This window comes from Pristiophorus japonicus, chromosome 18, assembly GCF_044704955.1.
Source record: "Pristiophorus japonicus isolate sPriJap1 chromosome 18, sPriJap1.hap1, whole genome shotgun sequence".
Lineage (NCBI taxonomy): Eukaryota > Metazoa > Chordata > Chondrichthyes > Pristiophoridae > Pristiophorus > Pristiophorus japonicus.
This window is the reverse complement of record NC_091994.1, coordinates 87,679,942-87,705,783: the sequence shown is the minus strand read 5'-3', so window position 1 is coordinate 87,705,783 and position 25,842 is coordinate 87,679,942. Positions and strand designations below refer to the sequence as shown.

The 25,842-nt window shown below is 44.7% G+C and overlaps 1 protein-coding gene across 2 annotated transcripts in view; it reads left to right on the top strand.

Moving 5' to 3' along the window:
• Window positions 1–25,842, top strand: part of atp13a2 (ATPase cation transporting 13A2) — a 91,577-nt gene that overhangs the window by 22,592 nt on the left and 43,143 nt on the right. For both annotated transcript variants that reach the window (XM_070860243.1, XM_070860242.1), the window contains exons 2-7: window positions 8,119–8,192; window positions 9,386–9,553; window positions 10,383–10,441; window positions 17,741–17,849; window positions 19,395–19,474; window positions 24,962–25,039. In XM_070860243.1, the coding sequence (XP_070716344.1) occupies window positions 8,119–8,192; window positions 9,386–9,553; window positions 10,383–10,441; window positions 17,741–17,849; window positions 19,395–19,474; window positions 24,962–25,039 (568 nt within the window). The remainder of the gene's footprint in view (window positions 1–8,118; window positions 8,193–9,385; window positions 9,554–10,382; window positions 10,442–17,740; window positions 17,850–19,394; window positions 19,475–24,961; window positions 25,040–25,842) is intronic.

Here is a 25,842-nt window from a genome sequence, read left to right as displayed (position 1 = left end):
AGTCCAGAACCAGGGGACATAGTCTTAGGATAAGGGGTAGGCCATTTAGGACTGAGATGAGGAGAAACTTCTTCACTCAGAGTTGTTAACCTATGGAATTCCCTGCTACAGAGAGTTGTTGATGCCAGATCATTGGATATATTCAAGAGGGAGTTAGATATGGCCCTTATGGCTAAGGGGATCAAGGGGTATGGAGAGAAAGCAGGAAAGGGCTACTGAGGGAATGATCAGCCATGATCTTATTGAATGGCGGTGCAGGCTCGAAGGGCCGAATGGCCTACTCCTGCACCTATTTTCTGTGTTTCTATGTTAACATAGAGCACAGAACGCCTCAGTAAACTCGCTGACTGATTCCTACAGGAAACAACAGGGCAACAGAGCTCAAAGTCCATTTTTTTTCTGCACAGATGTTTTTGATTCAACTACCTTACCCTGGTAGATCAAATATTTCTTTGCATATCGACAAACCCAAGAAAAAAACCAGTGCCTTGAAGAGGGAAGTAAACAAAAGAGGACGTGTTACTCATTCAAAAAAAATTCATGTTAAAAAAAAATCCAGCCTTTTTATTATCCGGTTCTTGGGTTTGTTGTTGTATGTGTTAGATGTCTGCTGATTCTGAAGAATATTTGTAAATAATCAAAGCAAATCCTTGTGCTGCAGACATCAGCATTTCACATTGTAATGGCCGGGCGGGAATGATCTCTCACCACCTGATTCTGCTCACTTATCTTTATTTCCATGGACCCTGCATGAACTTTATTCAAAACCCTTAATTCTCGAAGGAAATCCTGGGATCTCCTGTCTGATCCGTGCCTCTGAAGTTCCTTGGGATGTTTTTCTGCTTAAATGCAAGTCTCTGTTGCATGACAGAATTGCAATGGCTTTTAACCGGAGGTGACGTGGTTCAGGAAGATAATCCGGCCCGGACGTGAGGTGATACAGCAACAGAATAGTTTACCTGTTAAATATTCGTCACCATTGCAATCAGTTCTACTGGTTTTATAAACTAAGCTTGTTCAGACCTGTATCTTGAGTAAACGGGTGCACAATAGAAGCTTCTTAACCTGAAGCAGTGGTGTGCGTTTCAGGTCTCCCTTGGCACTGGCTATTAGGTGAGTTCTGCTACTTCCTTCCTGGTGGATGAGTGCCTGTGGCTGCTGAAGAAACTTTTTTGCTTCTTAAGATTGAGATTTTTATCTGTTTTGTTTTCATTCTCAACTAGAATTTATGCTTGGTTCCTAAAATACTCAAAAATGTTATGGAAGAATTTGTAATTATAACGTGAATAGCTGTTGGAAAACTAGACACTTTTTGTAGGTAATGGAGAACAGCAGAATTCCTCCCTCCACATTCCCTTTTTCTCCTCTTTATGAAGGTGCTGATTTGAACCGGAAAATATTTCCTTAATTATTAATCCCTTCAGAATGAACTAAAACAGCAATGGCATATTTGCCATGTGACATTGGTATGGACATTTTTCACTACTTGTACATACTAGTCAGGAGACACAGGATTTACTTAAAGAATTGAGGGTTTGACTACAATTCATGTAAGGTACATAGAAATGGAAGTAACTGAATAGAATTAGGTGGGGAGGGATCATGGAAAGTACAGAATTTGTACAGAAAAGGTAATTAAGCTTGGAGCTGTTCTTGCATTAAAGCTACAGAGAGTGGCAGAGGGTATATTGCCCTATGAACAAGGATGTCATTATTAGAAGTTAGGGTTGGCCATTTGGTGTGCTCGGCCACAGTTGCAGGCAGTATGAGTGAGGAGGTCTGCGTGAGCCAGACTTAAGCCCGAGATCTCAAGCATTTGATTACACCTCCAGTGCTGAGAGATTGAAGTCCGAATGAGCTTTGTACAGTTTTTAACATTTGTTTTGGAAATCCATGTACACTACGTCAACCGCATTATCCTCACCAACACTCCCTGTTACCTCATCAAAAAACTCGATCAAGTTGGTTAAACACGATTTGCCTTTAACAAATCCATGCTGGCTTTCCTTAATTAATCCACCCCTATCCAAGTGAGTGTTAATTTTGTCCCTGATTACTGATCCTAAAAGCTTCCCCACTACCGAGGTTAAACTGACTAGCCTGTAGTTGTTGGGTTTATCTTTACTCTCTTTTTTGAACATGTCGCCACTTAGACTTCAGCCCCTATTATCAATGACATTCCATTTGGTGTTTTTGCTGGGCCTGTGATGTGCCTTGCGTGTGTGATGCCCCTTCCATTTGAAGGTGTTTTGTCCATTAACTAGGTAGTCAGCCGCTACTTGCTCTGTGCTCGCTTCCATAGCGTGTCGGCCAGTCTGGACATTATAAGAACATGAGAAGGCCATATGGCCCCATTTAATACGGTCATGGCTGATCCAATCATGGACTCGGGTCCACTACCCTCTCCGCTCTCCATAACCCCTTATCACCTTATCGTTTAAGAAACTGTCAATTTCTGTCCTAAATTTATTCAATGTCCCAGCTTCCACAGCACTCTGAGGCAGCGAATTCCACAGATCCACAACCCTCCGAGAAGAAATTTCTCCTCATCTCAGTTTTAAATGGGCGGCCCCTTATTCTAAGATTATGCCTTCTAGTTCTAGTCTACCCTATAAGTGAAAACATCCTCTCTGCATCCACCTTGTCAAGTCTCCTCATAATCTTATATGTTTCGATAAGATCACCTCTCATTCTTCTGAATTCCAATGAGTAGAGGCCCAATCTACTCAACCTTTTCTCATAAGTCAACCCCCTCATCTCTGGAATCAATCTTGTGAACCTTCTCTGAACTGCTTCCAAAGCAAGTATATCCTTTCGTAAATATGGAAACCAAAACTGCACGCAGTATTCCAGGTGTGGCCTCACCAATACCCTGTACAACTGTAGCAAGATGTCCCTGCTTTTATACTCCATCCCCTTTGCAATATAGGCCAAGATTCCATTGGCCTTCCTGATCACCTTGCTGTACCTGCATACTATCCTTTTGTGTTTCATGCACAAGTACTCCCAGGTCCCGCTGTACTGCAGCACTTTGCAATCTTTCTTCATTTAAATAATAACTTGCTCTTTGAATTTTTTCTGCCAAAGTGCATGACCTCTCACTTTCCAATATTCTACTCCATCTGCCAAATTTTTGCCCACTCATATTTAGCTTGTCTATGTCCTTTTGTAGATGTCCTCCTCACACATTGCTTTTTCTCCCATCTTTGTATCATCGGCAAACTTGGCTACGTTACACTCAGTCCCTTCCTCCACGTCGTTAATATAGATTGTAAATAGTTGGGGTCCCAGCACTGATCCCTGCGGCACCCCACTGGTTACTGATTGCCAACCCGAGAATGAACCATTTATCCCTACTCTCTTGTTTTCTGTTCGTTAGTCAATCCTCTATCCATGCTAATATATTACCCCCAACCCCGTGAACTTTTATCTTGTGCAGTAACCTTTTATGTGTAACCTTGTCAAATGCCTTCTGGAAGTCCAAATACACCACATCCATTGGTTCCCCTTTATCCGCCCAGTTCATTACATCCTCAAAGAATTTCTAGCAAATTTGTCAAACATGACTTCCCCTTCATAAATCCATGCTGACTCTGCCTTTTGCTTTTCCAAATGTCCTGCTTACTGCTTCTTTAATAATGGACTCCAACATCTTCCCAACCACAGATGTTAGGCTAACTGGTCTATAGTTTCCTGCTTTTTGTCCCTTTTTTAAATAGGGGCGTTACATTTGCAGTTTTCCAATCTGCTGGGACCTCCCCAGAATCCAGGAATTTTGGTAAATTACAACCAATGCAACCACAATCCCTGCCGCTACTTCTCTTAAGACCCTAGGATGCAAGCCATCAGGTCCAGGGGATTTATCCGCCTTTAGTCCCATTATCTTACTGAGTACCACCTCCTTAGTGATTGTGATTGTGTTAAGTTTCTCCCCCCCCACCCCCCCAATAGCCCCTAGACTATCCACTGTTGGGATATTATTAGTGTCCTCTACCGTAAAGACTGATACAAAACATTTTAATATATTAAATATTTTATTATATATATTATTAAATATATAATTTTAATATATTATTAAACAGCCAGTGAAGAAAAGTAAAGAATTTGAATTAACTCGCTTCTACCTTGAGGGGGTGGAGGAATGAAGCAAAATGTTGCAGATGTTGGAAATCTGAAACAAAACCAAAACATGTTGGAAACACACAGCAGGTCAGGCAGCATCTGCGGAGAGAACAGATAGGTTAACGTTACCTGTGGCCCCTTCATCAGAATTAAAATAAATTTTAGATGAACACCACTTACAAAGAAACAGAACAAAGGTGAAAGAGGGAAATAAAAGACATGATCTCACACTGGGAAAAAAAATAGCCGTGCCTCGCTTCCTTCATGACTACTTCTGCGTTGTGTGCATCAGACCCCTACACACTGATCTCTCCGAGTTAAAATCGACCCAGATCCGGGGCGCTACCGGGGCAATGTGCATGGCAATGATGTCATGATCTCCGGGCGAAGGAGATCGTGGTGCACCGCTGCCACAATCCAGCCACCGAATATGCCAGGAGTCGATGTTATTGCTGCGCCCGGTCGAAAACCCCGTCATCGCCTTCTTAGCACCCCATTATCACCCCTCCCAGCGGTGATAATGAGAGATGCTAAGGAGGTCAATTTCTAGGCCATGGTATCTAAACCGCTTATCATTTTTGAGTACGTCCATGAGGTGTCTCCTTAAATGTCATGTCTCTTGCCTGTAGAAATTGATCTCTAATCTTTCCTCATAGTTAATCCCCTTATATTTGTAATCATGTCTGCTGTTCTTCTCTCTACTCTTTCTAAGCAGGAACATATTTTCTGTAACATGTTGGTCAGAATTGAACACTGTACCATTGTAGAATCTCAATATGTAATTTCTGTTACATTCCAGCTGTTTTGGTATATATCCCAGCATTGGATTGGCTTTTTGAATTGCTTTTCTATATTGAGATATTGGTGGGGTTTTCTCTTGATCGAGATGGTCATTATCTGGCATTTAACTGGTGTAAATGCCCCATGTCAGCCCAAGCCTAGCTATTCTCCAGCTCTTTTGCTATGGGCTGCTTCATTTGAAGCAGATAGTACAGGGCTCTAGGGAGAGAGCAAAGCAGTGGAATTAGTTTTGGATTGCTCAAGTGAAGACACGATGGGCTGAATGACCTCTTTCTGTGCTGTAAGTCTCTCTGGTTTTATTATCTTGTTTTTGACAATGTGTCTGTTATTCCCAGGTCCCTTGCCAAGTCTCGCTGTACTGATTAATTTCCTTTCATTGCATATTGATATTGCTTATTTTTTTTCTGCTAATGTGCAATATATTTGTCAGTATTACATTTCAGTTGCCGCTTTTTGGCCTATTTCTATAACTTATTCTTTTGTAGATTTTTAGCACTGCTCCCTGTTTCACACTCATTTGGTTTCAGTGTTTAAGTCATTTGTTTAAATGAGAAACAACAATTGTCCAAGAACTGAATCCTGATGATTTACTCAGTACCCCCACACCCAGGTCTGATATTGGATCTCCCTTAGAGCCCTCTAGTTCCTGTTTCAAACGTCTTCTTTTGTTACCCTGGATTCCCAATATTTAGCTTGATTAGAAATCTATCTTTAGTACCTTGTCAAAACCTCTCTGTAAGCCACCGATGGTCAAACAGTCTTCTATTGCTCATTGTCTAGGCTCATATGAAAAATGTGATTGTGCCTGCAGGAGAAGAGAAAATTGAGAAGTCAAATATTAGCAAGAAAAGCTCAATGTAACTTGAGTGGCTAGGTGACCAGACATAAATAATGCTCGCATTGTATGGATAGACAGAAGCGCTCTGCTACCAAACACCATGCCATTAAGTTGAAGAGAATCTCGGTGTGATGTGTTACAATAGAAATAGTCCTGTCACCCTTTACTGTGGTTTAAAAATTACTCCTGGGAGGTACAGTTGACGAAATATATCTGAGCAGTTCCCTGTTTTTAAAAAAAAAATGAATTTGGGCAGGGGAAATAACATTCATAGAAGACATAACTCACCAATGCACAACTGACTTCAGCTGCCTTGGTCCGACTGTCTGGCATTCCCTCCCCAAACCTCTTGCTTCTCCACCTCCCTCCACTCTTTTAAGACTGCCCTTAAAACCTACCTCTTTGCCCAAATTCTTGTGCCCCCTTCATAATTTTTCTCTCTTTGGCATCTATTCCTCGCCACGCCTCTGTGAAATGCTTTGGGGTGCTTTACTGTGTTAAATGCAACTTGTTGTTGTCGTCATTGTCAGTCTATCACCACAGGCTTATATTTGGGTTGTCACCAGGCTTGTTTAATACATTGGTGTACTGTAGGACACTAGTGTCCAAAATATGAAGCATTTGCTATGTTTGAATTTTGTGAGGCTAGAGATTTGTAATTGCCTCATTGGTGTTCAATCCTAAATCAGATTGGCAGACAGGGAGCAAAGAGCAGGAATAAACGGATCCTCGTTGGCAGACAGGGAGCAAAGAGTAGGAATAAATGGGTCCTTTTCAGAATGGCGGGCAATGACTAGTGGGATACTTCAAGGTTCAGTGCTGGGACCCCAGCTATTTACAATATACATTAATGATTTAGATGAAGGAATTGAGAGTAATATCATGAAGTTTGCGGATGACACTAAGCTGGGTGGCAGTGTACGCTGTGAGGAGGATGCGAAGAGGCTGCAGGGTGACTTGGACAAGTTAGGTGAGTGGGCAAATGCATGGCAGATGTGGTATAATGTAGATAAGTGTGAGGTTATCCTTAGTGGTAAAAACAGGAAGGCAGTTTATCTGAATGGTGACAGATTAGGAAAAGGGGAGATGCAATGAGACCTGGGTGTCATGGTACATCAGTCATTGAAAGTTGGCATGCAGGTACAGCAGGCGGTGAAGAAGGCAAATGGCATGTTGGCCTTCATAGTGAGAAGATTTGAGTATAGGAACAGGGAAGTCTTACTACAATTGTACAGGGCCTTGGTGAGGCCACACCTTGAATATCGTGTACAGTTTTGGTCTCCTAATCTGAGGAAGGACATTCTTGCTATTGAGGGAGTGCAGCGAAGGTTCACCAGACTGATTCCTGGGATGGCAGGACTGACATCTGAAGAAAGACTGGATCGACTAGGCTTATATTCACTGGAATTTAGAAGAATGAGAGGGATCTCATAGAAACATATAAAATTCTGACGGGACTGGACAGGTTAGATGCAGGAAGAATGTCCCCGATGTTGGGGAAGTCCAGAACCAGGGGACACAGTCTAAGGATAATGGGTAAGCCATTTAGGACCGAGATGAGGAGAAACTTCTTCACTCAGAGAGTTGTTAACCTGTGGAATTCTCTACCGCAGAGAGTTGTTGATGCCAGTTCGTTGGATATATTCAAGAGGGAGTTAGATATGGCCCTTACGGCTAAAGGGATCAAGGGGTATGGTGAGAAAGCAGGAATGGGGTACTGAGGGAATGATCAGCCATGATCATATTGAATGATGGTGCAGGCTCGAAGGGCCGAATGGCCTACTCCTGCACCTATTTTCTATGTTTCTAAAGTACCAAGATCTGTTCGTATCAATAACTTAAGATATATACAGATTAATTTGACCATGGATTTAAACCTTGTATGCGGCCTCTGAGGCACCGTGATACCTATGTGACCCACAACAACGGAAAGGTTTGGCACCCTACTTTAGAAGATTCACACAGAAGCCAATTCATTTGTTCTGTGAAACTAATTCATTTACTTGGATTGCTCCAACTGCTAGCACCACAAGTGACAGACATTCAACCCCCCACCAGAACTTCAGTCTAATACAACTCAAACTGCACTCTCCAGACACAGGTCAGCTTTGCAAGGACAGAACCAAGTGTTTTTCACATTCAAATGAACACCGTACAAAGATTTCACACACCTACTGTTGGCCTTTACTGAAATCCGAGTGACTGCAAAAATGTTGGTATTTAAAAACAATTCTGCTTGAAAGTTAATGGCTTTATTGTGGATATTCTACAGCCATCATCTGGTGACAGCTACACACTGCTGCTCGGTATATGCTGAGGTAGATGGTGGACTGAAATAGTTTTCTGTTCTTTCACAGATAGCAGCAAGCTGCTGAAGGACCAGCCGTCCTGTTACGGCACAGTCCAGCACTCTGGGGCCAGCATCTCCATGGTAATGTATTGTGCAGGGGGCTAAGAAGTATGGTGTCTGGTGGTCAACATTGATAGCATGTTCATTTAAAAATATTGAAAGCATGTTTAATTCTCTTTTCTGAAGACGTGGACATTTTTATATTCTCCCCCCCCCCCCCCCCCCCCCCCGCTCCTACTCTGTTTGGGCTATGCATCTGCATCTGACTATGGGAATATGTGGTCTGGCCCATAGGGCCATTAGGGTTGCTCTTAACTGACCAGCAGGAGATTTGTGGGGACATCCCAGTGGAAACTCATGAGCTAATTCATTTCCCCACCTTGAAGTATTTATCCAGAGGTTCAGGCAGCCCTGGACTGACTCTGAAGTAAGTGGACCTGCTCCAGAAGGCACACTGCCCAAGGGTCAGGGAATATGACTTCCAGCGATGGGTCTTAGGAGGTAGCAAATTCAATGATTCATTTTAAGAAGTGATTATAAATAGCCGAGCTGGTGCAAGAACATTGAACAGTAGGCTTTATTTTCCTTTTAAGCAGCAAAATTAAAAAATTTAACAGGTTTAGGAAAGATCTATTTAATTCCAGAATCACTTTGGGATTTTGAGATGTTAGATTTTGGTTGCACCAAATGTTCACAATTATATTAGGTCTTTGTGAGTGAGCTACACGGTGTCAGGTATGGCTCAGTGGGTAGCGCACTTGCCTCTGAGTCAGAAGGTAATGGGTTCAAGTCCCACTCCAGGGACTTAAGCACAAAAATCTCGGCTGACACTTCAGTGCAATGCTGAGGGAGTGCTGCACTGTTGGAGGTGCCGTCTTTTGGATGAGATGTTAAACCGAGGCCCCGTCTGCGCTCTCAGGTGGATGTAAAAGATCCCCTGGCACTATTTTGAAGAAGAGCAGGGGAGTTATCCCTGGTGTCCTGGCTAATATTTATTCCTCAATCACCATAAAAAAACAGATTATCTGGTCATTATCACATTGCTGTTTGTGGGAGCTGGCTGTGTGCCAATTGGTTGCCGCGTTTCCCATGTTACAACAGTGACTACACTCCAAACGTACTTCATTGGCTATAAAGTGCTTTGAGACATGGTTGTCATGAAAGGCATTATATAAATACAAGTCTTTTTTTGACTGGGGTTCTGGGGTTTTATAGTAAAATGACTAACCTGCACACTCCTTTGTGGTTCTAATGCTTATGCATTTTCTATGCAGGAGGTGACTGGGTACCAGCGAGTGCGATGGCGGGTAATTCTCTGCTATGTTCTTACTGTGCTGACGGTGGGACTACTGTGGCTAATCTTTCACTGGAAGCCAATTCTGGAAGTGCTTGCTAAGTGCCAACCCTGCCACCTGAGCCAATCCGACTGGGTCGTAATCAAGGTAAGAAAAAACAAGCCTGGACATGGGATACAACTAACATTGCTAAGGCTTGAAGATCAGTTGATAGGTTCTTTGAACAGCAGCTCTCCTGTGGTTACTGTTATAAGTTTTAGCAGCAGCTGTCAGTCAAGGCAGTTAGCCACTGATAGTCCAATTATTTGTTGGCCTGCACCTTCGATGGGAGGGTAGCTGATTGGTTCTCATCTCAAAGCTGACTTTCTGTTATACCACAGTATGTATATCTCCCTCGGGTGCAAGTGGTTGATGTATTATCAGCGCTGATGAAGTCTTGAAGTTGTCCAACTATAAGCGGATGAAGGTAGAGAGATAGCATAGTAAAAGCAATCTCGAAAGTCACCAGATCTCGTCCTTGTACCGCTTTCTGTTCTATTCTTTGTGTTGTGACCTCGTGTTCAGCAATATACATCTGACTGACTTCGTGATGAGTAATTTTGCTATAAGTAGATACTTGTCTGAATGAAATTTTGCTCACTCGAACAGGTAATCATTTAGTTTTGAGGTGGAAGTCTCTTTTTAAAGGAGGCTCTTGTTGTCGAGTTTCTCCTTTAAGTTGTAGAGAGACTGCAGCTTCACAGATTGAATAAGGAGCAGTCTAGTATGGATTTTTTGTTCTAGTCAAAGATCCCCATATTTTTTAATCTTGAGGATTACGTATTTTAATCACAAACAATATTTAAAAAATGTTGTTCTGAAGTGTTTCTTCGGTTTGCTTCAATTATTAGTTACAAATAAATTTTACATAAAGTTTATGAATTCTTTTGTAAAGATCAGAATAACAGGAGCTAATGTTTAAATTGGTTTCTTGCAGGATTCGTTGAACCAGCGGTTCGTAGCCAGAGTTTGGACAGAGGAGATAGAGGATGACTGGTTAGTTCTATGTTAGTCAGAATTGCTGCGGACATAGAAACATAGAAACATAGAAAATAGGTGCAGGAGCAGGACATTCAGCCCTTCCAGCCTGCACCGCCCTTCAATGAGTTCATGGCTGAACATGAAACTTCAGTACCCCCTTCCTGCTTTCTCGCCATACCCCTTGATCCCCCGAGTAGTAAGGACTTCATCTAACTCCCTTTTGAATATATTTAGTGAATTGGCCCCAACCACTTTCTGTGGCAGAGAATTCCACAGGTTCACCAATCTCTGGGTGAAGAAGTCTCTCCTCATCTCGGTCCTAAATGGCTTACCCCTTATCCTTAGACTGTGACCCCTGGTTCTGGACTTCCCCAACATTGGGAACATTCTTCCTGCATCTAACCTGTCTAAACCAGTCAGAATTTTAAACGTTTCTATGAGGTCTCCTCTCATTCTTCTGAACTCCAGTGAATACAAGCCCAGTTGATCCAGTCTTTCTTGATAGGTCAGTCCTGCCATCCCGGGAATCAGTCTGGTGAATCTTCGCTGCACTCCCTCAATAGCAAGAATGTCCTTCCTCAAGTTAGGAGACCAAAATTGTACATAATACTCCAGGTGTGGCCTCACCAAGGCCCTGTACAACTGTAGCAACACCTCCCTGCCCCTGTACTCAAATCCCCTCGCTATGAAGGCCAACATGACATTTGCTTTCTTAACCGCCTGCTGTACCTGCATGCCAACCTTCAATGACTGATGTACCATGACACCCAGGTCTCGTTGCACCTTCCCTTTTCCTAATCTGTCACCATTCAGATAATAGTCTGTCTCTCTGTTTTTACCACCAAAGTGGATAACCTCACATTTATCCACATTATACTTCATCTGCCATGCATTTGCCCACTCACCTAACCTATCCAAGTCACTCTGCAGCCTCATAGCATCCTCCTCGTAGCTCACACTGCCACCCAACTTAGTGTCATCCGCAAATTTGGAGATACTACATTTAATCCCCTCGTCTAAATCATTAATGTACAATGTAAATCGCTGGGGCCCCAGCACAGAGCCTTGTGGTACCCCACTAGTCACTGCCTGCCATTCTGAAAAGTACCCATTTACTCCTACTCTTTGCTTCCTGTCTGACAACCAGTTCTCAATCCACGTCAGCACACTACCCCCAATCCCATGTGCTTTAACTTTGCACATTAATCTCTTGTGTGGGACCTTGTCGAAAGCCTTCTGAAAGTCCAAATTTACCACATCAACTGGTTCTCCTTTGTCCACTTTACTGGAAACATCCTCAAAAAATTCCAGAAGATTTGTCAAGCATGATCAGGGCTGGGAACTCAACATCCAGAGGTATTCAACATTCAGGAAGGATAGAATAAAAGGAAAAGGAGGTGGGGTAGCATTGCTGGTTAAAGAGGAGATTAATACAATAGTTAGGAAAGACATTAGCTTGGATGATGTGGAATCTATATGGGTAGAGCTGCAGAATACCAAAGGGCAAAAATCGTTAGTGGGAGTTGTGTACAGACCTCCAAACAGTAGTAGTGATGTTGGGGAGGGCATCAAACAGGAAATTAGGAGTGCATGCAATAAAGGTGCAGCAGTTATAATGGGTGACTTTAATATGCACATAGATTGGGCTAGCCAAACTGGAAGCAATACGGTGGAGGAGGATTTCCTGGAGTGCATAAGGGATGGTTTTCTAGACCAATATGTCGAGGAACCAACTAGGGGGGAGGCCATCTTAGACTGGGTGTTGTGTAATGAGAGAGGATTAATTAGCAATCTCATTGTGCGAGGCCCCTTGGGGAAGAGTGACCATAATATGGTGGAATTCTGCATTAGGATAGAGAATGAAACAGTTAATTCAGAGACCATGGTCCAGAACAAAAGAAGGGTAACTTTGAAGGTATGAGGCATGAATTGGCTAAGATAGATTGGCTAATGATATTTAAGGGGTTGACTGTGGATGGGCAATGGCAGACATTTAGAGACCGCATGGATGAATTACAACAATTGTACATCCCTGTCTGGCGTAAAAATAAAAAAGGGAAGGTGGCTCAACCGTGGCTATCTAGGGAAATCAGGGATAGTATTAAAGCCCAAGGAAGTGGCATAAAAATTGGCCAGAAATAGCAGCGAACCTGGGGACTGGGAGAAATTTAGAACTCAGCAGAGGAGGACAAAGGGTTTGATTAGGGCAGGGAAAATGGAGTACGAGAAGAAGCTTGCAGGGAACATTAAGGCGGATTGCAAAAGTTTCTATAGGTATGTAAAGAGAAAAAGGTTAGTAAAGACAAACGTAGGTCCCCTGCAGTCAGAATCAGGGGAAGTCATAACGGGGAACAAAGAAATGGCAGACCAATTGAACAAGTACTTTGGTTCAGTATTCACTAAGGAGGACACAAACAACCTTCCGGATATAAAAGTGGTCAGAGGGTCTAGTAAGGAGGAGGAACTGAGGGAAATCTTTATTAGTCGGGAAATTGTGTTGGAGAAATTGATGGGATTGAAGGCCGATAAATCTCCAGGGCCTGATGGACTGCATCCCAGAGTACTTAAGGAGGTGGCCTTGGAAATAGCGGATGCATTGACAGTCATTTTCCAACATTCCATTGACTCTGGATCAGTTCCTATCGAGTGGAGGGTAGCCAATGTAACCCCACTTTTTAAAAAAGGAGGGAGAGAGAAAGCAGGGAATTGTAGACCGGTCAGCCTGACCTCAGTAGTGGGTAAAATGATGGAATCAATTATTAAGGATGTCATAGCAGCGAATTTGGAAAATGGTGACATGATAGGTCCAAGTCAGCATGGATTTGTGAAAGGGAGATCATGCTTGACAAATCTTCTGGAATTTTTTGAGGATGTTTCCAATAAAGTGGACAAAGGAGTACCAGTTGATGTGGTATATTTGGACTTTCAGAAGGCTTTCGACAAGGTCCCACACAGGAGATTAATGTGCAAAGTTAAAGCACATGGGATTGGGGGTAGTGTGCTGACGTGGATTGAGAACTGGTTGTCAGACAGGAAGGAAAGAGTAGGAGTAAATGGGTACTTTTCGGAATGGCAGGCAGTGACTAGTGGGGTACCGCAGGGTTCTGTGCTGGGGCCCCAGCTGTTTACATTGTACATTAATGATTTAGATGAGGGGATTAAATGTAGTATTTCCAAATTTGCGGATGACACTAAGTTGGGTGGCAGTGTGAGCTGCGAGGAGGATGCTATGAGGCTGCAGAGTGACTTGGATAGGTTAGGTGAGTGGGCAAATGCGTGGCAGATGAAGTATAATGTGGATAAATGTGAGGTTATCCACTTTGGTGGTAAAAACAGAGAGACAGACTATTATCTGAATGGTGACAGATTAGGAAAAGGGAAGGTGCAACGAGACCTGGGTGTCATGGTACATCAGTCATTGAAGGTTGGCATGCAGGTACAGCAGGCGGTTAAGAAAGCAAATGGCATGTTGGCCTTCATAGCGAGGGGATTTGAGTACAGGGGCAGGGAGGTGTTGCTACAGTTGTACAGGGCCTTGGTGAGGCCACACCTGGAGTATTGTGTACAGTTTTGGTCTCCTAACTTGAGGAAGGACATTCTTGCTATTGAGGGAGTGCAGCGAAGATTCACCAGACTGATTCCCGGGATGGTGGGACTGACCTATCAAGAAAGACTGGATCAACTGGGCTTGTATTCACTGGAGTTCAGAAGAGTGAGAGGGGACCTCATAGAAACGTTTAAAATTCTGACGGGTTTGGACAGGTTAGATGCAGGAAGAATGTTCCCAATGTTGGGGAAGTCCAGAACCAGGGGTCACAGTCTAAGGATAAGGGGTAAGCCATTTAGGACTGAGATAAGGAGCAACTTCTTCACCCAGAGAGTGGTGAACCTGTGGAATTCTCTACCACAGAAAGTAGTTGAGGCCAATTCACTAAATATATTCAAAAGGGAGTTAGATGAAGTCCTTACTACTCGGGGGATCAAGGGGTATGGCGTGAAAGCAGGAAGGGGGTACTGAAGTTTCATGTTCAGCCATGAACTCATTGAATGGCGGTGCAGGCTAGAAGGGCTGAATGGCCTGCTCCTGCACCTATTTTCTATGTTTCTATGATTTCCCCTTCACAAATCCATGCTGACTTGGACCTATCATGTCACCATTTTCCAAATGCGCTGCTATGACATCCTTAATAATTGATTCCATCATTTTACCCACTACTGAGGTCAGGCTGACCGGTCTATAATTCCCTGTTTTCTCTCTCCCTCCTTTTTTAAAAAGTGGGGTTACATTGGCTACCCTCCACTCGATAGGAACTGATCCAGAGTCAATGGAATGTTGGAAAATGACTGTCAATGCATCCGCTATTTCCAAGGCCACCTCCTTAAGTACTCTGGGATGCAGTCCATCAGGCCCTGGGGATTTATCGGCCTTCAATCCCATCAATTTCCCCAACACAATTTCCCGACTAATAAAGATTTCCCTCAGTTCCTCCTCCCTACTAGACCCTCTGACCCCTTTTATATCCGGAAGGTTGTTTGTGTCCTCCTTAGTGAATACTGAACCAAAGTACTTGTTCAATTGGTCTGCCATTTCTTTGTTCCCCGTTGTGACTTCCCCTGATTCTGACTGCAGGGGACCTACGTTTGTCTTTACTAACCTTTTTCTCTTTACATACCTATAGAAACTTTTGCAATCCGCCTTAATGTTCCCTGCAAGCTTCTTCTCGTACTCCATTTTCCCTGCCCTAATCAAACCCTTTGTCCTCCTCTGCTGAGTTCTAAATTTCTCCCAGTCCCCAGGTTCGCTGCTATTTCTGGCCAATTTGTATGCCACTTCCTTGGGCTTTAATACTATCCCTGATTTTCCTAGATAGCCACGGTTGAGCCACCTTCCCTTTTTTATTTTTACGCCAGACAGGAATGTACAATTGTTGTAATTCATTCATGCGGTCTCTAAATGTCTGCCATTGCCCATCCACAGTCAACCCCTTAAGTATCATTCGCCAATCTATCCTAGCCAATTCACGCCTCATACCTTCAAAGTTACCCTTCTTTAAGTTCTGGACCATGGTCTCTGAATTAACTATCATTCTCCATCCTAATGCAGAAATCCACTATATTATGGTCACACTTCCCCAAGGGGCCTCGCACAATGAGATTGCTAATTAGTCCTCTCATTACACAACACCCAGTCTAAGATGGCCTCCCCCCTAGTTGGTTCCTCGACATATTGGTCTAGAAAACCATCCCTTATGCTCTCCAGGAAATCCTCCTGTACCGTATTGCTTCCAGTTTGGCTAGCCCAATCTATGTGCATATTAAAGTCACCCATTATAACTGCTGCACCTTTATTGCATGCACTCCTAATTTCCTGTTTGATGCCCTCCCCAACATCACTACTACTGTTTGGAGGTCTGTACACAACTCCCACTAACGATTTTTGCCCTTTGGTGTTCTGCAGCACTACCCATATAGATTCCACATCATCCAAGCTAATGTCTTTCCTAACTATTGCATTAATCTCCTCTTTAACCAGCAATGCTACCCCACCTCCTTTTCCTTTTATTCTATCCTTCCTGAATGTTGAATACCCCTGGATGTTGAGTTCCCAGCCCTGATCATCCTGGAGCCACGTCTCCGTAATCCCAATCACATCATATTTGTTAACATCTATTTGCACAGTTAATTCATCCACCTTATTGCGGATACTCCTTGCATTAAGACACAAAGCCTTCAGGCTTGTTTTTTTAACACCCTTTGTCCTTTTGGAATTCTGCCGCACAGTGGCCCTTCCTGTTCCCCGCCCCGGGCCTCTCCGCCCCCCCCCCCCCCCCCCCATCTCCCCTCCGTCTCCTGCCTCTGCCTCCCTTTTGTCTCCCTCTGTCTCCCTGCATTGGTTCCCATCCCTCTGCCATATTAGTTTAACTCCTCCCCAACAGCACTAGCAAACACTCCCCCTCGGACATTGGTTCCGGTCCTGCCCAGGTGCAGACCGTCCGGTTTGTACTGGTCCCACCTCCCCCAGAACCGGTTCCAATGCCCCAGGAATTTGAATCCCTCCCTGCTGCACCATTGCTCAAGCCACGTATTCATCTGCGCTATCCTGCGATTCCTACTCTGACTAGCACGTGGCACTGGTAGCAATCCCGAGATTACTACTTTTGAGGTCCTACTTTTTAATTTAGCTCCTAGCTCCTTAAATTCGTTTCGTAGGACCTCATCCCTCTTTTTACCTATGTCGTTGGTACCAATGTGCACCACGACAACTGGCTGTTCTCCCTCCCATTTCAGAATGTCCTGCACCCGCTCCGAGACATCCTTGACCCTTACAGAGCTACTGAATCATAGCTGACTGTTCAGAACAACTACAGCTTTAATCCAGTGTTCAGTGGATTATTGAGATGGTGACATTAAATATGTGCACCTGAACACTAACTGAACCCCCCCCCCAAACCGTGGTGACACTGGCATCAGTGCTTTGGACTGTGGAGTTGGGGTTTCTGCTCTTTATTATGTATTGACCCCTGCTGGAAAGTACGCAAGTCAAGTGAGGATAGAATCTGATTTGATGCTCTTCACAGTCAATTAGTCCATTCATATTCACTGCTCAGAAATGAAGAATGGCCACTTGGGGTGAGGGTTATTGGGGGCAGCTGACAGCTGTGAAAACACACCCTAGCCAGAAGAAGGGAATCGTGTATCTGGTAATTTTCTTCACTCTGGAGATGACTGAAGAAAATTACAGGATATATGATTTCCAATGGCTGCAGGTTATCTTTGCAGAAACAGATCCTGTACTCACTCCAACTTTACTTTTCAGCAAGAATTTTTGCTGATTTTTCCCCCCTCTAAATACTCTAATTGAGATACCCTCACCCAACTCTGGCTGAGATCAGCTAATTTAGAACTACCCTGGGCTATGCATCTCGCCATTGAGCAATCAGGAGAACTCTTAGAAGGGTGAGATTTGTTCATCTTTGGCAGATGGTCTGCAGGATCTAGGACAGTTGGCTAAAACAGGCTGGCATTGCACAGGTCTTGATCATGCCTCTGACAGGTTGCATTGATGGATTCTATGGAAATGTCAGCGGTTCAATCCTACTCTTCCTATTAAGGAGGGTGGTCTAAATACATGAGGGGCAGAGATCTGTTGTATTTTGAACATTGAAATACTGCTGCAGAAATCTGGGGCTAGAAACTGCCTGCTTATGTGTCAGTGCCTCAATCTGCTTCTCTATTCCAAATGATCAGAAAATGTTAGCATATGGACCAGTTCCCAATGTAATGCTCTTGCTTTTCTGTGTCTCTATTTTAAAGTTTTCCTCATCTTGTTGAGTCCAGTGAAGATGATAACCGAATTACTTTAGCCATAGGAGTGCTTGAAGATTGTTGGAAGGACACTATTCAACTTCAGAAACAGGAGGAGGTAGGAGATCAGATACTGCGTCACCTATATTACTAGCTATATAGCCATATGTATAACGTAAAGCTTCTATATGAGATGAGTTTGGGTAGTCTCAATCCTGTTCCCAATGAACTCTGGCCCATCGTACAAAACAGCCTCTAATTTAGCACTTAATTGGCAATCTCATTCTGGGAAGAATGGGAGATGGAAAAATGTGACACTGGGTTTGAAGTTGAAGGTGAAGCATTTTTTATTAATTCGCGGAATTTGGGTGTCACTGGCGAGGCCAGCATTTATTGGTCTTTGAGAAGATGGTGGTGAGCCACCTTCTTGAACTGCTGCAGTTCGTGTGGTGAAGGTACTCCCACAGTGCTGTTAGGGCGGGATTTCCAGGATTTTGACCCAGCGTCAATGAAAGAACGGCGATAAATGACCAAGCCAGGACTTGGAGGTGGTGATGTTCCCATGCGCCTACTGCCCTTGTCCTTCTAGATGATAGAGGTCGTGGGTTTAGGAGGTGTTGTTGAAGAAGCCTTGGCGGGGTATAGGTGGTACACACTGCAGACATGTTGCGTTGGTGGTAGAGTGTGTGAATGTTTAAGGCGGTGGATGGGGTGGCGATCAAGGGTACTGGCTTGTCTCCTGGAGTTTCTTGAGTGTTCTTGGAGGTGCACACATTCAGACAAGTGGAGACTATTCCATCACACTCCTGACGTGCCTTCTAGGTGGTAGAGAGGCTTTGGGGAGCCAGGAGGCGAGTTACTTGCCACAGAATACCCAATCGCTGACCCTGTCTTGTAGCTACAGTATTTATGTGGCTGGTCTAATTAAGTTTCTAGTCAATGGTGACCCCCAGGACGTTGATGGCGGGGGGATTTGACACCAGTGTATTGTGGTGGAAGAGTAGAGGGAGCTTTGCTCTGCATTGTACCTGACAATACATGATGCGGCCATTCGGTGCCTACAATAGAAAGTATTCCATTTTCTGGTATAAAACAAATTCAGTGCTGCCAACTATAAAATATCAGTTTTGTGTTAATTAACAGAACCAAGTTGTGACATTTTTTTACTTGCTGTTTGTGCAGCAAGCATATTGGTATGTTTTTATATCATCGATATAAAAATATAGAAGTGTAGATGTGATTTAAAAACAATGGACCAAACCAGGACACTCCGCTTCCTTACCTGTCCAATCCATCCCAAAACTGATGGGAAGAGTTTGTTAAAGGGAGCCGACACGAATGGTCACAATACATGCTGAAAGTGAACCAGGTATAAAGGGCGGCTGTTTTTGAACCTTGATACACCCAAGGAGTGGATTCATTTTCTCAACCACATAATATTTCAACACATTTCAAAATTAAATTTTGTTGAGCCCAATTAATAGTTATCATGGAAAGGTAAAATGTCTGAGGTCCCCTGTTCTCATTCAGTGTCATCACTCATTCAAATCCCAATAATTAGCTTCACCTGAGATAACATGGTTTGCTGTGATCAGGGTTCCTTGTAGCCTGTAGCAAGGTCCCATTCTAATCTTTATAAACGGTGCTCTTTTTCTCTTAAAAGAAAAATGTGATTCGTTACTACACTTTTGAGGGTTTACGCTACATTTGGATTGAGAAAAGACGAAGCTTCTGCAAACTCAGGTATGTAAACTGGTGTAGGAACACTTGGTGACTCTGCGAGGTTACTTATTGGGAGTCAGCCACTCTCTGCTATGGGATTGTACTCTGAGCCAGTCTGAATCAGATCCTTTGGCACACTTTGGCTTCTGAGTGTATTTTGCGCATTATTCCATCACATTTCCATCGAGTGGCGATTATATCTTGCAATTTATACCTGTAACCTGGACGTTAGGGGAGGATGAGCGCGTCCTATGATGTATGTACCACCTATTTACTCAAGTGGGGCATCTTGTGCTTATACTTATATATCTTCAATACCCAGATGTTTCTCTCCATTGCACACAAGAAAACAAATGTGCAAATTAACAAACCTTAGACAGAGTAGTGGATATGTTGAACAGTTGCTGGCAAAAGCACTTAGTGCTTTGTTGATTTAACTCCGAATTTATGAATAGAATCAAAAAAAGGATGGTTCATTGTGCAGGATGCCATCAAGGTTAAGAGGAGGAATAGAAATGAGCTAAATTGGGAAGCACTGATTAGATGATGTCAAGTGTGGGTTTGGGGAAACTATAGATTGTAGAAGGGACTGAAGGAATTCCATAATTTTGTGGTTCTCGGATATTACTGTAGCTTGGTTTGGAGACTCATCGTGATGAGTTTCTATGTGTGTCAGATACCTAACTGACCTATACGAGAACTTAGACTTGTGTGAAACCTAGAAAGATATGGATCAATATTGATAAAACGCTCAACTCTCCAGTGTTTTTGTTGCCTGGGCCATAGATGTTGCTTGTGGAATATCACTAGTCAGTGTTGAATAGGGTGAGATGCAAGGTTGGCTTTGTAGCTTTACTTGACTACCTTTTGAGGAGATATTTCGGTTTTATTTTCATGGAGATTTTATCTGTGGTTGGTCAGGAGATTAACAGGATTTGGAAGAGTCCATGATCGAGCAAACTGAATGTGGTTTGCGGATGAATGGGCTTGATGGTGGGCATGGCCTTTTCTTTGTACATTTTTCTCCTTCTCTACATATTCTGTTCTTAACTAGGGTTCCTGACTAGTGGCTGTGCCTTAGACAATTAGGCTTATCGAGCTGTGCCTGGTCTCCAGTTGTCTTGGACCCACTTGCCACTGGACCAAGACCTTGTTCAGCTAAGCCCTTGTGGTTGCCGGTGTGCAGCGGCCACCCCACGTTAAAAGAACTCGCGCACAGGCATCTTTCACTCCGTCAGTATGAAGTTCGGGACCTGGAATGTCAGGACCCTCATTGATGATCCCAACAGCAACAGGCCGGAACACCGCACCGCCATAGTTGCCTGGGAGCGTGGACGTTTTGACATTGACATCGCCGCCCTAAGCGAGACCCGGCGGGCAGGGGAAGGCCAGTTGAAGGAACATGGTGGAGGTTACACCTTCTGGAAAGGGAAACCAGAGGCAGAACGCCGCCTTCATGGAGTCGGCTTTGCCATCAAGAATGAGCTGGTCGACTGCCTCAAAGACTCCCCCTGTGGGGTCAACGAACGCCTCATGACCCTCCGTATCACCCTATCTCGGAACCAATGTGCCGCAGTCATCAGTGCATACGCCCCCACGCTCGATGCAATGGATGAGGCTAAAGAGGGTTTTTATTCCAACCTCGAGACATCCTTGTCCTGTGTCCCCACGGGCGACAAACTGATCCTCCTGGGTGATTTTAATGCCAGGGTTGGCAAAGACACAACCCTCTGGGGAGACGAGATTGGTAGGGAAAGCCAATTCCAGCGGTACCCTACTCCTGACAAAATGCCTAGAACATGAACTCCTCATTACCAACACCCTGTTCCGTCAGAGGGACAAATACAAGGCATCGTGCAACACCCTCGCTCCAAACACTGGCACCTGCTTGACTATATCATCGTCCGAGCCAGGGATCGCAAGGATGTGCGCATCACCTGCGCTATGACAGGAGCTGACGACTGCTGGACGGACCACTGCCTAATCAAATCCATCATCAACGTTAACATTGCCCCAAAGCAGAGGGGACAGCAGAAGCAGTTCTGCAAAAAAGTTAATGCCGGGGCACTTAGAGGCCCAGCTAAGAGAGCCCTATACAGCCAGCGTCCCACAGCCAATCTGGCGTGCCTTGGTGACCCCAAGATGCTGAATCCCCACAGCACTTGGTCTGCCCTCCAGGCCTCTATAACCAGTGCCTGTGAATAGACACTTAGTCACTGAACCAGAAAACATCAGGACTGTTTTGATGAAAATGATCAGGAGATCGAAGAACTAATAGATCGCAAGCGCAAAGCATTTCTGAGCCTCAAGCAACAGCCTAACTCTGGAGCTGCAAAACAACATTACAGACGGCTCAAGGCTCAGGTCCAACAAAAAACTCGGGACCTGAAGAACAGGTGGTGGATGGGGAAAGCACAGGAGATACAACAACTGGCCGACAGTCATGATATGCAAGGATTCTTCACTGCAGTCAAGGCCACCTACGGCCCAAACTCCCAAGCCCCTACCCCGCTCCTGGCCAAGAACGGGGAAACACTCATCAAGGACACAGAGGCTGTCTGGGTCCGATGGAAGGAGCACTTTGAAGATCTCCTCAATCAAGATTCTGCCTTTGACTCGAGTGTTCTCGATTCCATCTTGTAGCATGCCACCCGCCACCAACTCAGTGAAACTTCAACGTTGCATCAGGTTGGCAAAGCCATAAAACAGCTTAAGAATAACAAGGCTACGGGTGCGGATGGAATCCATGATGAGGTGCTAAAATATGGCGGAGAGGTGCTGTTGGCTCAGATACATGACCTCATCTCTCTCATCTGGAGGAAGGAGAGCATGCCTTGAGATCTCAGAGATGCAGTGATTGTGACCATTTTTAAAAAGGGGGACAAGTCCGACTGCGGCAACTTTCTCCCTGCTTTCAGTCACATGGAAAGTTGTCGCTCGAGTTCTCCTCAATCGTCTTCTCCCTGTGGCCGAGAAGCTCCTCCCCGAATCGCAATGCGAATTTCGTCCCCTACGTGGCACAACAGACTTGATCTTTGCAGTGTGCCAGTTGCAGGAAAAATGCAGGGAGCAGCACCAGCCCTTATACATGGCCTTTTTCGATCTTACAAAGGCCTTTGACACTGTCAACCGTGAGGGTCTATGGAGCGTCCTCCTCCGTTTTGGATGCCCCCAAAGTTTGTCAACATCCTACGCCTGCTTCACGATGACATGCAGGCCGTGATCCTTACCAACGGATCCATTACAGACCCAATCCACATCCGGAACGGGGTCAAACAGGGCTGCGATATCGCTCCAACCCTCTTCTCAATCGTCCTCGCCGCCATGCTCCACCTTACAATCAACAAGCCCCCCGCTGGAGTGGAATTAAACTACAGAACCAGTGGAAAGCTGTTTAACCTACGCCATCTCCAGGCCAGGTCCAAGATCACCCCAACCTCTGTCATTGAGCTGCAGTATGCGGACAATGCCTGCGTCTGTGCACATTCAGAGGCTGAACTTCAGGATATAGTCAATGTATTCACTAAGGCATATGAAAGCATGGGCCTTACGCTTAACATCCGTAAGACAAAGGTCCTTCACCAGCCTGTCATCGCCGCACAGCACTGCCCTCCAATCATCTCGATCCACGGTGCGGCCCTGGACAACGTGGACCATTTCCCATATCTCGGGAGCCTCTTATCAACAAAGGCAGACATTGATGCGGAGATTCAGCATCGCCTCCAGTGCGCCAGCGCAGCCTTCGGCCGCCTGCGGAAAAGAGTGTTTGAAGACCAGGCCCTCAAATCTCCCACTAAACTCATGGTCTACAGGGCTGTAGTAATACCCTCTTGTATGGGTCTGAGGCATGGACGATGTACAGAAGACACCTCAAGTCGCTGGAGATATATCACGAACAATGTCTCCGCAAGATCCTGCAAATCTCCTGGGAAAACAGGAGCACCAACATCAGTGTCCTCGACCAGGCTAACATCCCCAGTATTGAAGCACTGACCACACTCGATCAGCTTCGCTGGGCAGGCCACATAGCATGCATGCCAGATACGAGACTCCCTAAGCAAATGCTCCGTGGTAAACAAGCCAAAGGAGGACAGCGGAAATGTTATAAGGACCCCCTCAAAGCCTCCCTGGTAAAGTGCAACATCACCACTGACGCCCTGGCAGCAGACCGCCCGAGGTGGAGAAAGTCCATCTGGGAGGGCGTTGAGCTCTGAGTCTCGACGCAAAGAGCATGAAGAGGCCAGGCGCAGTCAGCAGAAGGAGCGCGCGGCAAATCAGCCCTACCGACCCCTTTCCCTGACGAATGTCTGTCCCACCTGTAACAGGGTCTGTGGCTCTCGTATCGGACTGGTCAGCCATCAAAGAACTCACTTTGGGAGTGGAAGCAGGTCCTCCTCGATTCCGAGGGACTGCCTATGATGATGTGCCTTAATTTTATTTCCTTTCAATTTTTCCCACAATACGAACTGCTCACAGCTCCACTCTTGCCTATGAAATCGTAGCCGGAGCATCTCTGGCAATGGCTTCTCCTGCTCCCTCATCGATGGCTCCAGCATCCTCCAAGGATCTATTCTTAGCTGCCTCCTCTTCTCCATCTACATGCTGCCCTTTGGCAGCATCATGCACAGATATGGGGTCAGTTTCAACATGTATGCTGACATTGCCCTGCTCTAACTCTCTACCATCTCTCTAGAACCCTTCACTGCCTCTTTGTTGTCAGATTGCTCGTCTGATATCCAGGCTGAGCTGCACTTTTCTTCTTCGGACCCCCACCACAAATTCCATCCCCTACCCAGCCACTGTCTCAGGTTGTTTCCCATTTGACCTGAGCTGAGCTTCCGACCCATGTTCCCTCCATTACAAAAACTGATTACTTCCACTTCTGCCACTGCCTCAACCCATCTACTGCGGAAACTCTCATTAATGCATTTGTCACCCCTAGATTCAACTATTCCAAAGCTCTCCTAGCTAGCCTCCCATCTGCCACCTACCGTAAAACTTTGCTGCTCATGCATCACCCCTTTCCTTGCTGACTTATCTTGGTTGCTAGTCCCCCAACACCTGAAATTTTAAATCCTTATCCCTAGAAAACCCACCTCTTCATAGTCTTGCCTCGCTCCATCTCTGTAACTGCCTCTAAACACCACCCCCACCCTTAGAACTTTGTTCATCTGACTCTTGCCTCTTATTCACCACCCCCTTCCTTTTGCCTCACCATTGACAGACGTGCCTTCAGCCTCTTAGGCCCCTGGAATTCCCGCTGTAAGCCACTTTCCCTCTCGACCTCCCTCTCCTCCTTAAAACCCACCTCTTCATCCAAGCTTTAGCTCACCCTTTCTAATATCTCTTCCTTTGGCTCAGCATTTATTTTTCCCGTCTGCATCTGTGAGGCGCCTTGGGAAAATGTTTCTATATTAAAGCTGCTATATGTAAGTTGGGTTTTTTGTGTGTGTTTTTTAACCTTTGCTATGATTTCAACGTTGATTAGTGTTTTGTTTTGTTTTACAGTGTTCTCGAAGAGGCGCTGACATGTGGAGACATTCACAGGCAACAGAGGGGACTCAGCAGACACAACCAAAACACAAAGTGAGTACACGGCAGATTCTTGAGATTTGTTGTATCTAAACAGACGGAATATTTTGCTGAAATATCCCTGACCGCAAGCAGTTGGCAAAGCTCTGCGGAGGAGCATGCCTTTGGCTTCAGGCTATGTGACAGATGAACCTTTGCCCATTTAATGGCTGTTTCTTACAATAACTTGAGAGATGGCCACACAGCTTAATTTGTATCCAAATAAATGTAGAACTATTTTTCTAGGATGTTTCCGAATTTTTCAGAGGATTTATGTTGCTAAGCTATAAACACTGGATTTACCACTTTATAGTTATCCACTTTCTTTACTTAAAATCAGCGAAGGGAGCAAGATATATTTCCAGAAGGGACATAATCCGTCGCTGGCCTGTGTTGAGTTAACTTTATTAGCTGGGGCAGCTGTTGGAACATAGGAACAGGAGTAAGTCTTTCAGCCTCTTGAACCTGTTCCGCTATTCTATCAGATCATGCCTGACCTGTACCTCCGCTCCATTTGCCTGCCTTTTCTCCATATTCTTTGATATCCTTACCGTACAAAAATCTATGAATCTCAGTCATTAACTTTTCAGTTGACTCAATTGGAGTGTTACAGTTATTCTCATTACCCCTGGGCTATAATGGGGAATATCAGCCAGGGTTCCAGCTCCCAATCACTGCTTAGTGACCCTGGTTGGAAAGTGTATTTATGTGTGCGATTGGTGAGAACAGGATCAGACTTGGATGATGGATTGCTGACATTCGCTGTCTAGGTTTGCACATGGGCAAAATATGAGAGGGCTACCAGTGCCCATGGAGCT